The 17,507-nt window shown below is 46.8% G+C and overlaps 1 protein-coding gene across 1 annotated transcript; it reads left to right on the forward strand.

Annotated features, from left to right (window-relative positions):
- The first annotated feature begins 557 nt into the window (after nt 1–557).
- On the forward strand, nt 558–16,606 carry LOC139051017 (uncharacterized). The gene is made up of 4 exons (XM_070528000.1): nt 558–733; nt 4,921–5,495; nt 8,213–8,419; nt 14,697–16,606. Exons 1-4 carry the CDS (start codon nt 730–732, stop codon nt 15,417–15,419), a joined length of 1,509 nt encoding a protein of 502 aa, XP_070384101.1. The 5' UTR covers nt 558–729; the 3' UTR covers nt 15,420–16,606.
- Nucleotides 16,607–17,507: the final 901 nt, after the last annotated feature.

A 17,507-nucleotide genomic window follows, 5' to 3' on the forward strand; every position in this document is an offset into this window, starting at 1 on the left:
CGATCCCTCAAATGGACGTCTCGTTGCTGGAACGGCACGTCCTCCGTGCTGGAACGGCGTGCAAGAAGCTAGAGCGCGGTTGCTTGCTATCGCTTTCAATGCATCCACCTTCGGGCGAAACCGTAACGATGCTCGGCCGTTGCTGTCAAACTGGCGTTATCGCGTTGATAAGCCACTGGGAACGAGTGGAGAGCGAAGTATGACAGGAAAACAATACGACTAAATAAAGTCGCTGCAAAATGCGGTCCTGTGGGCATCAATAAGTTAAAGGAGCTTTTCTGCCGTGATACCCCACAAAGCACCAACGAATGAGGCAACGAAGTAAACGCATTGGAAGCCTGCGTCACCAAGGCCCCGGAAAGTATTTCCACTCAGCGCCCAGGTAGCCAGTAATTAGGCAAGCGGTTTTCACAGAGTTTGCAATTGCGCGACCATGCGACATAGTTCCGATCTCGATGGCCACATTTGAAAGCAGCGCTTTTTACTTGGTTTTGTTGTTCGCCGCCCGATGGCAGCACCGACCGGTCTAGAAATTCAAATAATCTGGTACCGTCGTTATCGTCGTCGCCTCGATGCTGCCGTAGCGTGTGCTTTCGCATTCGACGTTGCGTGCTGCTGGCAGCTTCGGCCGCTTCGGTTCGTTTGACAATTTGTGAATGCGATTAATCCTAATTGCGAAACCTGTCGTTGACGGTGCTGTCAGGCGGGCTGGACAGGTCTCCGTACAGTATGGGTAAGTAGCTGCTCCTCTTTAAATAGCAACACAAAAATTCGAACGGTGTTTGTCGCTATATTACTTGCCGGCGATACACGGCGCCCAATGCGAAACTATGGTGCCATGTAATTGTCGTTTGCCCAGCGTGTGTCAATTGCGCTGGCGACTTGCTTGATATGCATTTAGTTCAGTGCACGAGAAGTATGTGTTTCCGGGAACAGGAAGGGGAGACCTCGTTGCGTTCAGAAATGTTTTACTTCGTTTGCTTCTATGGCATGAGACTTGCTGGTGCTATCATCCTCTTCGCGGCTACCTTTGTGGCCTATGTGGCACCGGTGTTCTTTTCATACAATTTTTGTAGCCTTGGAAGCCCATACTTCACGTTATCTACGCCTTTTTCGGCGGGGCGCCTGCAAAGTTATTCAGTCTTGTGAATATATTTGGCGTATTGTATATAATTTTTTTTTGTCTCCATACTAGGAATATTATCTGTTCGATATTTCCGCGACGGCTGCCTTAAGAGTATCAAAAACGAGTAATTATAGGCGGAATCGTAATTTTCCTTTACCAAACGAGGGTTCTTGGCTGGGCTTGTTGGTGCGCATTAACTTTCGGGTGAACAACCTTCGCATTTCTTTCCTTCCTTGTCCCGGCCTCACGCAGTTCACACAAATGTTCCCTGATCATGTTTACCGCACCGGCGCGCATGAATATTACCGCGGCAACGGCCTGTATGATTGCTAATCAATAAAATTTCAATAAATAAGTTTTTTTTTAATATTGCTCTGGTGGAGTATGTTCTTCATAATTGTTCTTCCGATGTATAACCCGCTGCGAAAGCCGCGCCTAGCACGAGCTTCGGGAAATACGGAACCCATAACCTGTAGCGATATACATTGCTGTTCAAGCTACTAGGTTTAGATAGTGTACAAAAATGCACTGAGAAAGCGCGTTAGCTTGAACAGGAATGCATTTCACGGAGCCATTTGAGTCCGCCTTTCTCGAATCCGGTGCTTGGCTCTAAATGTCATTCCGAAACTATAGAAAGACCCTTTACCCACTCTGAAATAGAAAATGTACTATATTGTGGCAGTTGTGTACGAGTCTACAACAAACATGTAGCCGCAAACATTTTTAATTAGTATGCTTATAATTATGGTTCTTGATGGTCTTAAATGCGGATGATAAGTGAGTTTAAATGAGAAAAAGAAGAGATAAGTACAGCGCCGTTACTGGCTCTCGTGCGAGGGCACCTCCACAGCGCTGTGCGGGCGGGGGAAAGGGATAAAAGAAGGGTAGAGGAGAAAGTGCATAGAGGGGAGCCACGCCGCCTCGTTTCTCCCTCTTATTCACGTGGCTTCCGTCGAGCGGTCATTTCTCGCAGTGTGCCACACTAGATGTCACGTGCACAATACGTCACTACTGACGCACATGGTTGCGCTTTTCTCGTGTTTAGAGCGACACTAAAGGTTCCTGTGAAGTCAAGACAGAGTGATAAAGCAATGCTCTAGAACGTCTAAGGCGTCAATATAATCGCGGACAGAGCTTTAGTAACCGAGAAATTAAGGTAAATGTACGACACAATTTGAGACTCCCTAGCGACATTCCGGTACTAGCCCGAAGACGAAGGCACTCCTCATCATAATTTATGTCACTACTACTCAACTACTCGTATTAAGATCATTTCATTAGATTATAAGACGGAAGAAAATGCTACATGTCTACTTCTGTTTGATTTAAGAAAAAACAACATTTTGACGTCACCCTTGAGTAGTATGGGTGATCGAAAGGTTTCGTTTTCGCTCGACTTCGCGCCGCGCGCGCTTTGGAGTTTCAGTTGTTTCTGGTTATCTTCGGTTGGTTCGAAGGCTGGTCGGCCCGATATAGGAGGTGATGGGTTCGCGTGCGCTGCGTTCTCGCGCGCCTAGTACGCATTACCGCTAGAGACAGTATGAAGGGGAATTCGCTCGCCGCTGCTGCCGCACTTCATCACGTCAGCGTTCTGACAGCGAGTGCCCACAGCTTTCCAGTTTCAGTTTTATATTTCAATGTCTCACATAAAAAAAGTTCTATTTAATGTCAATTTAAGAATTGGAAGTTTGGGTGAAGCGATAGCGAGGTGTAGATTTCTGTTTCAACTCCTGAGACGGTGTTGTAACTACATGCGGATGCGACATGCGTTGTTGGGCGAAAATTTCTGACACCCTTAGAAGGTTTAACTCGTCGTGTAGGGCTTGTAATGGCATCGCACACGGCTCCGCTACGCTGCCCGTAAGGAGCGGCTCCAGCGAAATTGCATCACTTTCAGATTGCTAGCAGAACAGTTTTGTACTTTTCAAGAGCCTGAAAAGTTTTCAGATAAAAGGCTTGCGATGTGAATGAAATGTTTCCTAACTTTTGTGTGCGTGCTGCAATTCTGAATGCTCTGACGAGTAACTCGGGGGAAGAACATGAAAACTGGTCTAAGCAATCGTGGCGGTTCAATGGTATGCCATCTGTCTTGCATATATGGCATAGGCAAATATATAGCATACATATGCATAAATGTACATATACGGCCATTCCGGTGGCTCCGGCAGCGAAATTTTACTGGAGTTTAATTATCAATGCTGTCGCAATAGTAAAGGAATTGAGTTACAGTTCGCCTTTCCCATTCACTCCTTGTTGTTGCAAGGAAAAAAATGACGTGCACTCAAAATTTGTACCCTTTGTTTTCTAGTTTGTAAACAATAATTGTTATCTACGTTGCATGCTTTATCCTATAAATAAAGCTGCGCGCCCTGTACTTCTAGGTCACTAGCTTAACGATATTCGCGTTATCACCGTGACAGCATTTTGAGGAGAAGGTAGCGAGCGTAGAGCTTTGAAGAAGAGAGACGCAACGAAGACATATGATTATTATCTGGGGACAAGATACACCGCAAATCGTTGTAAACTGTTTTATAGGTATAAATAATCCTAACAAGGGCGCATAATGCACATACACTTCGGTGCCCAACGCTAGCTTTCGGGTGCGCGTAGCAACAAAGAGCTAGTGTTTAGATGCTGTGGTGGGGCACTACGGCTGTTATACCGCTTAACATGTTCTGGTTAGCGGCTCAGTTCTCTACGAAGTCATTCGTGAAACATCAACTGCTGCCTAAATATCATTCGTAGTTCGACAAGCCTAGCCCTTAAGTTGTACAGATTTCTCGAAGCGTTCGGCTGTTCTCTTGCATTGGAAATTATCGTCGAAGGCTGTTGCATAATGTTTTCTCTATACTTTGTTTGATTTCACCGATTGCACAAGGCGCTCCGGGCTCCGTGCATTGGGATCACTATGTACCGAGTTTATTAGTCTTTTTATTGCGATAGCAATTACACGGACACTGCGAGGCATGTTTGCGACGTCGCCCTTGCCTCTTTTTTCTACCCGGTGTGACTTTTTAGTCGTTGATAACTTTGCAAAGTAGTTCTCCGACTGAAGCACAATTTTCTTAGATGCTCCAACCGATTACGTTCGCTTATTTCCGTGATGTCAAGCAGATTTGCGCATTTTCTTTTCAAACTGCTGTTTCCTCCGAACATATTTGGTTTTGTGTCACTTGTTTTAGAAGTGTGGGGAAATTTAGGGGGTGATACTAATATCAGTGTTCAGCCTATGGTAATATTTTAGCTTGGAACAACCGTCTTTTATTTTCCAATTAGCCTACTAGCAGAGCAAAACCATTAAGCTGTAGCCAGACTCAGGCTAGCTCTGCATTCATCATATCTTGTGGGGTAATCAGCCAACTCACCCAACTTTCCACATTACTGCATTCTTTCAGAGTGTAAGGGCAGGTGCACTCCGGTTGTCTGAGTGGAGGTTGTGTACTGTATTCTTGGGTTGTCACCGACCATAGGACACGTGATCTGCACGGAAGGTGCGAGGGAAAGCAGTGTAGGCTCTGGGTACCTTGATGCGCGATGTCCTCACTCGTCCTGTTCTGGAGGTCACATGGTGTGCTGAGTTGCTTGGGCGCGACCGGGTGTTGGAGATGGTAAAATGCTAAATGAAGTGCAAGTGCCGAATCTGGGCTTAGACGCTTCCCTTTGCCGGCGCTCGTAATCTCGCGCACAATAGTGGAGTGTAAACTACGGTCGCCCTTCTGAAGGTGACCGTAGTTTGCTGTCTGAAGATATATGCTGGGTGAAATTTCAACAGCTTATCTCTTTGCTACTTTCAGGCGCTGCTGACTACGCATACCGTGCCATGGACCTGGTAAGAGAGTTCGGTGATCCCGACGTCCTGGTCCTCGCGGAAGACCACATCGTCTTCAAACTGGACGCTGCCTGGCCACGGGACGTGGCGATCCCCAAAAGACTCTCGCTCGCCGACGACGACGGTCTCCTCCTGATCGCGAACCAGAGATCTCTGGTTTCCGTAGCGAAGAGCGGCTTGCCAGGCGAGACGAAGATCTCGAAGGCCCTGTTCTGCGGTTGCGCCTCCTTTGAGTCCTCGGACCGCTACGGCAGCGCCGCCAGCAAGTTGCTCCGAGACGCCGAAGAGATATGCATCGTACACAACCGCGACAAGGTCTACAAGCTCGTTCGCATGTTTCCGAACGTCAAGGTCCTTGCCCTGCTGCACGATATTGGCAAACACCGCTTAGAATTGGACGAGCCCGGCAGGAACCGCTTCGAACCGCTGGTGGAGGGAAGCCAGCTTAGGCTGCTGATCGGAAACGTTGGCAGCTTGTGCGATGGCAGCCTTCAACTTAGTCGCGAAACTACGCTGGCACTCTTGCGCACTTGTCCTGACGTAAGCAACGTCGTCATACACTCAACTTGTCTACGCTCTGCCGTGACTAGGTCTAACGCACCTGGTAACGTGGCTAAGGGGGCAGCCGCCGCTGCAACTCGATGTTAGGGCTACGCATGTGTTGTGCGGAGGTTATGGGTTCCGTTCATACTCTTGTATATATATGCTCTGGGTGAGAACATTTTGCCGCACGCCGTTGCCACGTCGCATAATATAATTAAGTAAATGCATACAGCCAGTCTTCGTAAAAACACCTATTAAGTGGTCTTTGGAACATTATCTTCCGTAATTAAGAGGTAGTTGTAGCTCAGTGGCTCATCTCTATATATACGTACGAACGGCTAAATCCTTCTCTGCAACATCTGCACCAAATTTGAGGCAGTTGGTTGCATTGAAAAGACAAAGTCACAATCTAGTACTGTGCGACGCCAATGTCTCGTAGGCCGTGAATGTTTTTTTTTTAGAACTGTTCGGAACTGCAATATTTCTAAACACGACACTAGCTACGAGTTTAGTTTTACTTGGATTTAAAATAAATTGATCTGTTGTACACCAGTTAACAATAGTAACTGGTGCGCTATTTGAATTAGAAATAAGCGATGGTAAATATATGTCTGAGATAGGTTTGTCAGTCTATAACACACATTGTGAGTATGAACCTCATTGTGGAATGCCATTTGTATGCAGAATGAACAGCGGTCCCAATATAGAGCCCTCATGCACCTCTGATTGTTTTACTTTGTTGTCTGTTATTTCGCTAGAAGAGCAGCTTTTGCTTGTTAGTTTTCTATCCTGGTGTTAACAGCGCAAAACGTAGCAGGGGCACGAGACGAGAAGATGACACCACAAGCGCTGTAGTGATGCGCTTGTGGTATCGTCTTCTCGTTTCGTGTCGCTTCTACGTTTTGCGCTGTTCACACCAGCATGTCTGTTATTGTTTTTCAAGGCTTCGTTGTCTTATTGGTGATAACATAAGTAACCACCGAGCGGGTGTTAATTCATTTTCATGTTAATGTAAGGCTCTCTACAGATGAGAACGGAGGTCTGCGACTCATCGAAGGCACAGTTTTAACTGTTTTGCGCAGAATGATAAGCTCCATCATCTTGAAGAGGCGGGCATGCTGTTCTCTTCGTTTCTTGTGTACGTGTTTTGATGCACTACCCAGAGACCATTCCAGGTTCTTGAATCATCGGGACTGGGATAAGACGTTGCAGTGCCGTCATTATCCTCATGGCCTATCTCTTGACAACTTGAAGACAAGCCCACGATTTAGCAGTCAACCGAAGGAGCTGAGCTTGATAAGCATGTGTGGTCGGAGTTTAAAACATACGAGCTCAAGACCAACCTCAGTGGAGCCCCACCTTTGCTTTGCGCAATCCTGCATGCTAATTTCAGATGTGGGACGGCCGACTTTGGAATAGGTTGTATGATAGGCTCTTAGCATATACAGTTCGTAGCAACATACGTTATTCCATTTACGTTGCAGGCACTCTTATCGCTAAAATGGAGTTGCTTGAAAGGAGGCACAGCCGGTATTCAACTTCTCTGAAACGTCGTAGTTGAGGTTACGCCCAGCTCTCCACCCTGTAGTGCCTATACCTTTGCATATTGCTTAGTTTTAGCTCTGTGTATCACTTGGTTGCGGCGGGGCCAGAATTTCGAGAAAAAGTGAAAAAGTATAAACGAAATTAGAGGCACTATAATACGCATGGAACGGATAAATGCCGTAACGAACATAGATAGCTAAACATCAGTGCGGATTAGGTATCAAATGCGGGTAGACAATATTGCCGCGCTGTAGTGGAGGTGATGAGTCAAGCACAGTCAAAAGTGCGTGCGAAGCATCCACCTTAATATTGAGCAAACTTGTGCCTACTGAGACAGGGAGCTCTTAAATACTAGTGACTGCGCCAAGCAGAGTCGTCGGCGGTCAAATCTAAACTCACGGATCAAGTCCATGGACTATTTATGTTTCACCGCACGTACCAGAATAATCGCTTGTGCTCGGGTGCATTCGAGAATATACGACACTACTACAGTCGCGCGCTGTCTGATGTCAGGAGTTTCCTTTTTTTTCTATGTAGGCACGTGTTCGCGCCGAGTCACGACTTGATAACAGCGGTAATCTGGTGAAACACGGACTCCAATCCACGCTGTGAAGGTGGTTGACTAGCAAACCTGTGGCATCGCCTCATCCGATAGACCAACGTGACGTAGCATTGAACTGGCTCCTGCCGAGCCTGTGCACGACGCCGCTGTACATATTGATCTTGCGGTTCCTTTAGTCGCTCATCATATTCGCGCTCCTCTTCAGGCGTCCTAACTATGCGTGGCCTTTCCATCTCGCTATGAGAGCACAAATGAAATCAGTTACTAGGCGGGTACTTCTTTTACATATGAAAGTGTAGTGGCGTCAGGGGGAGCTATACCTTGCTATAGGGGGAGCTTTCTAAAACTCTAGGGGAGCGATGAGGGGCGGGGGTATGGAGGCAAAAGTTTGGGGGATTGGGTAGCTCCCTCCTTTTGTCATCTCTGGCGCCGCCCCTGAGAACACAGCGATAAGAAATTTCTCATGAGGTGGTTCCAGATGACGAGTGATTGGATACTTGGGTGACCACCGGCCCAACTGTTCAAAAAACGCTAAAAACTAATAATTGGACTCCAATATGCTGACAGTGACAATGATTGTGGTCGTCTCTGTTGTCTCGCAATTTAGATTCGTCGCATTGACTGCTGCTGGGTCGCCAGTTGCTTCATGCAACCGCGCGGCTTGAGCGCCGCTACCGAACGTCCAAAAGCAACGAGCTTCGTTCACCTCTGGCTCTTCTCTCCGGACCACAAGTTTGGCTTGCTGCCGAGCGAAATTGGAGCAGTTGACGTCGCGCTTGCTGCAAAAAAATTTCCGTCCATCGAAAAGTTGCAGGTAAGAGCTCCTGTCGGCGACGAAACCGCCCAGCCCTGTGTTCATGACCAGTTGTTTCGTCTTCGCAGTGTTATTTGTCAGCCGTAATTTGTGCCTTGCAATTTACTATTTTTGGGGGGTTCTTTATTAGGAGGTCGAAGATCAGGGCGACGAAGGGTGCGGCGCCACCGCCTTTTTTCTAAGATACTTAGAAAAAAGGGCATTTATAGTTTCTGATGATAAGGGCCCTGTAACGTAAAAATATTCCAATATGTATTTATTCCAATCTCCTGGCGTCAAATTTGCGTAACCGCCGACGCAAGCATCGGGCGGTCATCCGCAGGGTTGTCTGAACAGACCAATCGAACGCTCTCCTCGTTCATACGAGGTCACTTTTATTTGCTTGAAAAACGAATAGCGTTGCCTACACTGAGAGGCTTGTCGTATTTAATTGACTGACAAGAGGCGAGGAGCACACTGAAATGGACAGGGATTTGATGGGGCAGAGCCAGTGCACTGAAAATCGATAACCAGATGAGGAGGGTGCTGCCGGTGTCTGTGATTGGTCCACTTTCCCTTAGCTTGTGGTGGCTGGTTGAAAATCGCGGCGGCATGCAACGGAAGCTTAAGAATGACGCAAAAACGAATCCTCAGCGAATAAGAGTTGGTAGAATGAGGTCGTAAACGTGCCGAAAGTACTCTAAAACGATGCATGGCCACGCAAGAAGTTTTATTATGCACAAATCCATGCTCTCCGGCAGGTGCGAGTAGCCAGCGCTTGAGCGATCAGCGGCAGCCATCTTTTATTCCTTTCGGAACGGGGCAGCCTGCGGCTATTCAGAGGGAAATTCAGTTTTGTTCGCCATATTAATGCATCTTTAATGCGTACACGTCACTTTGAAACGTGAGTTTTCATGGTTTTGTGAAGTAGGTGCAGCCCTAAAGCGTTTGACCAATAGCCGGGGGCTAATGGCGAAAGGGCGTCGAATCAGAAATAGCTATTTTTATTTTTTCGGTCAACTCATGCATAATCAGTGCGTACACGTCATATCAGATGGGGAAGTATCGCGGTTTTCGAGACCTCTTGTGACAGACAGGTGAAGTGGGGGTCGTCCAAAAAAGCTTTTGACCAATCGCGCAGGGCTGATAGCAGAATTGGAATAGAAAAGTTTGGAATAGTTTTATGTCATAGCGCCCCAAGAATAGCGGCTGGCGAATATACGTGGAATGAATTGTTCGCCGACAGAACACAGTGAGGAATTGGACAAGTTCGACCCACCCCGTAGGGTTACCAGATCGGATGTTTGCCTTCTCTAAATAATTCTTTATGCTAGAAGGCGCGCTGCCACAGTAATAATAATAAAAAAAGAATGTTCGCCCATGGTGGGCTGCGAAGCCTACGCTGTTCACGGGTGCCGCCCCATGAACCCGGTTTGAGCGCATAGGCTCCGACCTTGTCCACTGCGCCATAGGCAGAGACCCGTAGTTAATTGGCAAATAGATTGCGACGCTCTGAAGTATCGGTTTTCTGCACAGGAGAGGGTCAATTCGATTTCTTTTTCTTTCTTTCTAGCTACCTTTTCAGAGTAGCAGGCTCCTCAGCAGGCAAACTTCCCATATTTTTGATGTTTATAACAATAAAAGCAATCTCAATTCATTGAAGCAGGGCATAGGGTGTTGCTTGCGTATCGGTCGACACTGAACTTATCTAACGTGTCCAACCTAGGCAGAATTGATTGGAGGGAAACCCACCCTACACAGATAACGAGTTACAACATAACGCGGTCAACAGGCCTTTGAAGATTAGGAGTGCAGATAATTTCTTGCTCATTGCACTATATATGTCAAATCCCCTTTCACGAAATTGCTCAGCTACTTGATGACTTCCTTTGCATCTTTCGCATTTTGATATGAAAATCAGAAACTGCGGTGCTTCTCTAGCAAGAACTATCGTAAAGAACACAGTGAAATCAAGAGCGCTCTCGTGTTTTGCAGCGTTCACACGCGTACGCACGAAGTTCCGTTACTGGTCCCTTCAAGGTAATGCTTTGACATTTTGCCTTCGCCCCTGCAGAACACAGCGCTAGCGCAATTGCGAGAAGGCAAGAAGAATGTTGTCATATACATTTCAGCGTGCGATGAAAGCAATTTTGCACAAGCGCGGTTCCTGGGGAATTACTGCTTGTGGATGAGCGATTTGCCGTCCATTCTAGCAGGGGCCCCTATTCACAGAAGTTTCTTCGCGAGAATTGTTCGTAAGAAAAGACTCGAGACGATCGCGATGCTGAACATATGATCAGCGAAGCCCACCGGCCAATGACACTGGAGCACTTACGAATGGGGAGCTCTGTGAAATCGGCCCCAGCTTCCCTCGCTGTCCCCAATCTCAGCTTTTTCTCCGTATGGGACGCCTATGCATACATATTAAACACACCTTCCGCAAATTCATTTCATTGCATGCTAAAACCTATAGGAGAAGCTTTCTTTGTTGCCGGTGCCTGTGAATGTGTGTTCCGTAGGAAACTGAACATATCCTACCGTCCTATTTCAATTTCCCAGTTCCTCACTTTACTACTCAACATGCTTATACCTGACCTGGCGAAATTCTATCGTACTTCTGTGAACAGTGTTTAGTCCACGTTTGAAGTCTGCATTACACTTATTGTAATGTTATTGGATATGGCCGATTGCAATGTTATTGGAAATATACTCCGGGCTTTGTTTGAACTTGTTCCCAGGCACATTGCTTCAGCCTGGACGCTTCATCTGAAACCGTAAAAAGAAAGAGGCGTGTCAAAACGCGGGAATAAGCAATTTAGTGGCGATCTTGGGGTAAATGCCAGAGGAATACGTCAGCATTACGTCGCGCCGCTTGAAGTCTCCGATGAGTGTTTGAAACCGCGTTCACCACATTGCACAATGTTCAGGGGCTCATTCGGCATACGTCCCGCTTCTGGGAGCTAAGGCGAAATTCACGTCGGTCAAAATTTTGACTCTCCTTTTGTACCAGTCTCATCCGATGTTCCTCAAAGAAGTGTGCTCGGTCCATTGCTTTTTTAAATTTGTATAGATGACTTACCCTCCTCCGTCAAATGTAGAGTTAGTCTATTCGCTGACGATTGTGGTATTTACCGCAACATCTCTTCTGAAAGGACTTCTTCTTGGGCAAGTTGGTGCTTATCTCTGCAATCTGACCTTGACTCCTTAACTTCGGGGTGCGCAACGTGGCTAGATAGACTAAATCCTTCGAAAAACTAAGTTGATGTCTCACTAAAAAAGCTTCTCGCATTCCAACGTCTTACTTGCTAAATAATACTTCATTGGAACTTACGACCACGTACAAATACCTTGGAGTTAACTTTCCGTCTGACCTGTCCTGGCATTAGAGACTTTTAGCTTGTACGCTATCCGGTAAACGGGAGCGGTTTGGGCGGATTACCGGATGGTCGGGGCGTAAACGTGAGCGGTGAAGCCGCCTGGTGTTGTAGAGCTCAACCAGACAAACGCATAGCTAAAACTGCAGTAACTCACCATATCCTGCTTCGCCACTCGTGGAAATTTTTGGCAGCGGCGTAATTGTGAACACGATTACGCCACTGTCGAAAATTTACCCCAGTAGCTAAGCAGAATACAGTAATTAGCTCTGTGTTTGTGTGGTTGAGCTTTGCGCCACCAGCTGGCGCCACCGATCGGGCCGCTCACCTTGACGCCCCCGCTAAACAGGAAAACCGCCCGCGCTTGCCCGAATACCGGACACGCTAAAGGTCCCTATTTCCATATTAACGTCACCCTTGCTTCAGCAAACCGCTCACTTGGGTTTCTTAAACATAACTTGAAACACACCCCATCGCACTTACGTAAACTGGCTTATATCACTTTAATCCGTCCTAAAATAGAATATGCCACAGCCACTAGGGATCCCGATCAAGAATACACTATTAAAAACATCGAAGCCCTGCAGAACCGTGCTGTGCGTCTTATTTTTTCGGATTACTCACGTCACACCAGCGTCACTTCATTGAAGAATCGTGCTGAACTGCAAGTGTTATCATGTCGCCGTAAAATCGCTCGCTTATCACTTCTTCATAAGCTCTACCATCATGCATCACTTCGCGAGGACTTCTTCAGGCCACCCCCTGCCATCTTTCCCCACCGTGATCACCCTCTTAAAATCGAACGCTTCACTTGTTGCACGCTCACTTATGCCAGATCGTTCATACCGCGCACCATAACCGAGCGGAATAGCTTGCCATCACACATCGCAACCGTCACCGACATAAATGAATTCCAGAAATTTCTAATCATTTATGAAAGTGCGTAAACCTTTCTTGTGTCATGTCCCCCCCCCCATTTTTTCGCCACTACGAATGATGTTAAAAGATGTTCTTGTCCTCTATGTAACATGCATATTTTTATGGTTGTTATTCCTATTTTTATTGCGGTGTTTTGCCTTTTCCTTTTAAGTTCACGTGTTGTATTGTTTTCTGATTTGTTATACATTAATGGTCTGAGCGCTTTCTATGAACCAGATTACCCTCCATTTCTGCGTGCTTGGGATTCGTCTTCTCTTTTTGTACACTTCTGATTATTATTACTACTACGATAATCTTATTGGCCTTGTATTATTATCGTTTGTGATTATTGTTTATCAGTTCCCGTTTTTTTTTCAACTTATTGCTCACTTATTACATCTGTATGCGTTACTGCACCCCCCCCCCTATGTAATACCTTCCTGCGAGAGGGCCTTTAGGGGTATTCTGAATAAATAAATAAATAAATAAATAAATAAAAATAAGTGAAACTGACAATAGTCCGGAGCTGACCACCGTCAGCTACGTTATATATACAGGGTGTCTCAGCTAACAAGAGTATAAAAATATGCCGATGCATTCTACGACTGTGCGACCAAATGCATGTTGCTGACTATCGTATGCTGTAAATCACACTGATCTTCTTAATTACATAATTAGTCAAAATTAATTAACAAACAACAAACTTCTGGACAAGCCAAGTTGGGCAAAATATTCCAAATAGAGAATTGTAGAGCGCTTTGCAAAACGCCCGATTAAACAGTTTCGAACTTTCTATCTCTTTAAGAATTAGTTTTTTCCGCTTACTGCAGATGCCCGCGAAATAAAATTTAAAAAAAATTGGCTGGGGCTTAGCTTGGTTAAGCCTAGTCAACTGCGAAGCATATTGGTGGCTAAACTTGGTAAGTAACTTGTCGCCGAGCCGCATACTGAGCACGTTGCTTGGCCAGACGTTCTTCCCGCTCTTCATCAGTCTCTGTAGCACGCCGCAACCTTCGCTTCTCATTCCAACGAGCAGCTCTGTCTCCAGGAGGCATCTCACCTCGTGAATGTCTAGCAGAGGCAAGCGCAGCTGCTTATGTACCGCCGCGACGCCGCGAGCGACGGCCCGAGTTGGAGCCCCGTTTCTCCTCTGTCGTGACGTCACGGTGTCACGTGGTCAGCCTTGAAGGCGACGCCGCGAGCGACGGCGCGAGTTGGAGCCCCGTTTCTCCTCTGTCGTGACGTCACGGTGTCACGTGGTATTGAAGGCGACACCGCCGCGCCTGAGGAGCTGGGTTGCGCTCTAGTAATATGCTTCGCATAAAAGATACCACGTGACATGCTCTCTTGCGCGTCGTGATTGCAGTGCTCTCATATGTTCCGCGTAGAAACAACCATAGCATTGAGCAGGATGTGCTACCGCTTAAAAGGCTACAGGGCAACAGTTATTTCAGCGCAGGCGATAACAGTTGCTGGTGTAAATCGCACAGCCTACGCCTCCTCCGTTGCCCAGTCGCCTTTTGAGAGCACTGCACTCATGGCGCGCATGTCACGTGGTATTCTTTTGTTTCGCTAGCATCTGCGGCAAGTGGAAAAAGCTACTTAATAGATAAAGAGTTAGTGTTTAATCGGCCGCTATGCAAACCGCTCCGACTTCGTAACTAATTTCTTGCCTAACTTCGTTGCCTCAGAAATCGGAGAATTAATCTTGACTAATTCTGCAATTAAGCGGAATACAAAAAAGTGTGACTTACTCCATACAAAAGACAACAATATGCATTTCATCGCGTCGTCGTAGGGTGCTTCGGCATAGTTTTAAGCTCTGGCTAAAATTAGCTGGGGCACCCTGTATATCCAGCGGCCGTGGTACACCCTTTTAGGCGCTTTCATTCCCTCCCTACCTCCACCACGTGAATGGCATCACGCACATACGCGTGTTGCGACTTCGACGCTCCTAATGCCGACGAATTAAACAAAAAACTATAATGCGCTCAATTATCTTGCAGGTGGGTGTGGGTTCCATGGAAACGCTCGCTAAGGTATCGGCGTTCCGTCAGCTACGCAGCCTCATGGTCGGACTCAGCCCAAACGGTGCCTGGTGCGACGTGGACTCTACGCTAAATCGGCTGCTCAGAAACTTGCCTGAGCTCGAAGAGCTGGTACTCGAAAGTTGCGGCGGTCTGCAGTTCTCCACGATCGCGAGACATTGTCCCAAGATAAGGAGGCTTAGACTCGCAAGCTGCCTGGGATCCGAGGACGACACCCCGGTGGACGAGCACGCGTTCCCCAACCTGGAGTGCGTCGACATGTACGTCAAGGTCCTGACTGTCGCTTTCAGCTCCTTCTTGTTTGTCACTCGCGACACACTGGTCACCGCGCGCTTCGACGGCGAGGGCACGTGCATCGCGCTTCTGCAACACTGCGCCCGTCACGGCCGGCGCTGGCCATTTGCGCGTCTCGAACACCTCACCTTGGCCACGGACCACTCTCTGCGTGGGTTGCAACTGGAACCCGACGACCTGCGCGACGTAGCGAAGGCCTTGCCCGCGCTTCGACACCTGAAAACGGATAGCGACGACCTGCGCATGTTCTTCGAGAAGAACTGCGTTCGTCGTGGTCGGGTGTCGTTGTCCCGGATCGCATGCGCCTACTGTAAAGCCAATGATCCAATGGTGGCCTTCGGTGAGAAATTGTCGGCTTTGTTTAAATTGTTGACTCCGCGCCAGTAAAGGACAACTCGTACTCGCTCGGTCGGCTCCACTACGGCGGGCCTCATAATCAGAAAGTGGTTTTGGCACGTAAAAACCCCATAATTTAATTAATTCTTCACGCAAGAGTGGCTAATTCGATAACGAAAATGTACGAATGCAATCTCTTCTTTCTTTCACTTTAACGTGCACACACTGGAAAATGACGTGTGTAAAAGGAGTGACAACTGGTGAAGCTTGGCTACCTTCTGACTAAAACTGCGCGGCATCCCGTATCGGCTGTTGGCGGTGTCCTCGCATTAGTATGCACACGTCACGCTGCTGGTCAGCTTGTGCACGTGCAGGGATGGCTGGCAAACATTGAAATGAGGAATCTGCCATAACCGAAATATGTTGACGAAAATACGTTGACACAGCGCCAACACTCGGAAGGAGTGAAATGATAATTGAATATTTTTTCTTTGTTTAATGGCTCATTGGTGAAAATTTAGTCTAGGGCTTATACTACTTTACACCACTCGCTTTACTGTGTAAATGATGCAACAAACGCGGCTCACACCCTGCGAAACACCATGACGGAAAGATAAATGCCGTATCCATGCGCCCCAAGGGTGGGCCTTTTCCAATACGTGTGGAAGATTTTTTGAGAGTTCCACCTGTTATGTAACGTTTTTGTAAATCATTGGTTGGGAGCTCGAAGATATTTTTGCTTAGGTCTTTTTGCAGTTCCGCGCAATAATTGCCTTCTCTTGTCTGTGCTAATTCCCACATCAGTGTTTTCTTGTCATTTTTCTTTTGTGGCATGAGCTGATCGCGCTTTCGCAAATATTCGCGTAAAGCAGTGCAAGTTATGCTATATAAGTTATGTATAAGTTATGTGCTCTTCCGTGCGCGCCTGCGACCCGCATGCGCTTTGTATTTTTCTGGCGATTCGCCGACACTGTAGCAGAGCCATTCCTATTGTAATTTGCAAACCTTTGTTATCTCTATCACCACCCTACGGCGTGCAGTGCACATTGCTTTGTGTTTTACATGCAGAAATATATTTCGTTGCTTGCTGCACAGGGGATGCCGCAAGCGTGCGTCATTTCATGTAGTCTTCTTATCTTCTTATCTCTCTGCCTAATCCTTTATTTCTTTGTATTGTTTCGTGGAAAAAGCTACTCTCATTTTGTGTGAAAGAACGAAATAAAGTTGCATCGCCTGTTCTAATAACATGTTATTTCATCATTTTTTCTTGTTTAGTCGTTGTGCGGCTCAGGGGGGCTTATAAAGTGAGCAACTATTGTCACACTATACGCTCAAAACGTCTACAGAAGGTCGGCAAACACTTCAACGTGATTAGTCGCCCCGCAGGTGGGCTTTCAAACTCTAACTAGACTCTCGTTGCCCTAAGTCTTTGTCTACTTATGTAAATGTGTTGACGAACTCGGTTGTTTTGCAAAGGGCAGGATTGGGAGCCAACGACAGCATTATCTGTATCGCGTTGGTTTTGAATAGGATATTTCACTATTGTTTAAGTAACACTGGCTTAAAAACAAAGTTGCAGGCAAATGTTGAAGGATAAATGCAAGCTCTTCTTCATTGCATATACCGTATTGTACCGCTTCAGCGAGAAAGCTATCGTGAATGCAAAGTAAGAACATTCGAGCTGGGGAGAAAACGTAGGTGCGTACGCATACCGATATGATAGAATGTTAAGAACAGTAAATGAGCTCGTACTTGCGCACACAGCAACCGTGAAATATCGCCGCTCTTTAGCCAGCGTTGAATGAAAAGAGCGAGAACAATTGTATCTTGATGCTGCATTGCTCGGTGAATGAATCATGAATACCATATATGTGTTTTATGTAATCTGCCATGTTTGCCAGAATCGCTTTTGGGCGGCTGTCGCCGAACCGATGTTAAAGCAGTGATAAGCCGCCGTGAACGACGCATGATAGCGAAGAAATAAATGAAAGAGTCATTCGAAAATACGGTTGCTGCCTGGTAACCGGGAAGAGCAGCAATAGATGAAAGAAAAGTAAGCCCTGTAAATAACCTGCACACCTCGCGCAATCAACCTACTGATTAAAAGTATTGAGGCTTCGCGTGGTTAAAGCGGCACGT

The sequence above is a fragment of the Dermacentor albipictus genome, chromosome 10 (genome assembly GCF_038994185.2).
Source record: "Dermacentor albipictus isolate Rhodes 1998 colony chromosome 10, USDA_Dalb.pri_finalv2, whole genome shotgun sequence".
NCBI lineage: Eukaryota > Metazoa > Arthropoda > Arachnida > Ixodida > Ixodidae > Dermacentor > Dermacentor albipictus.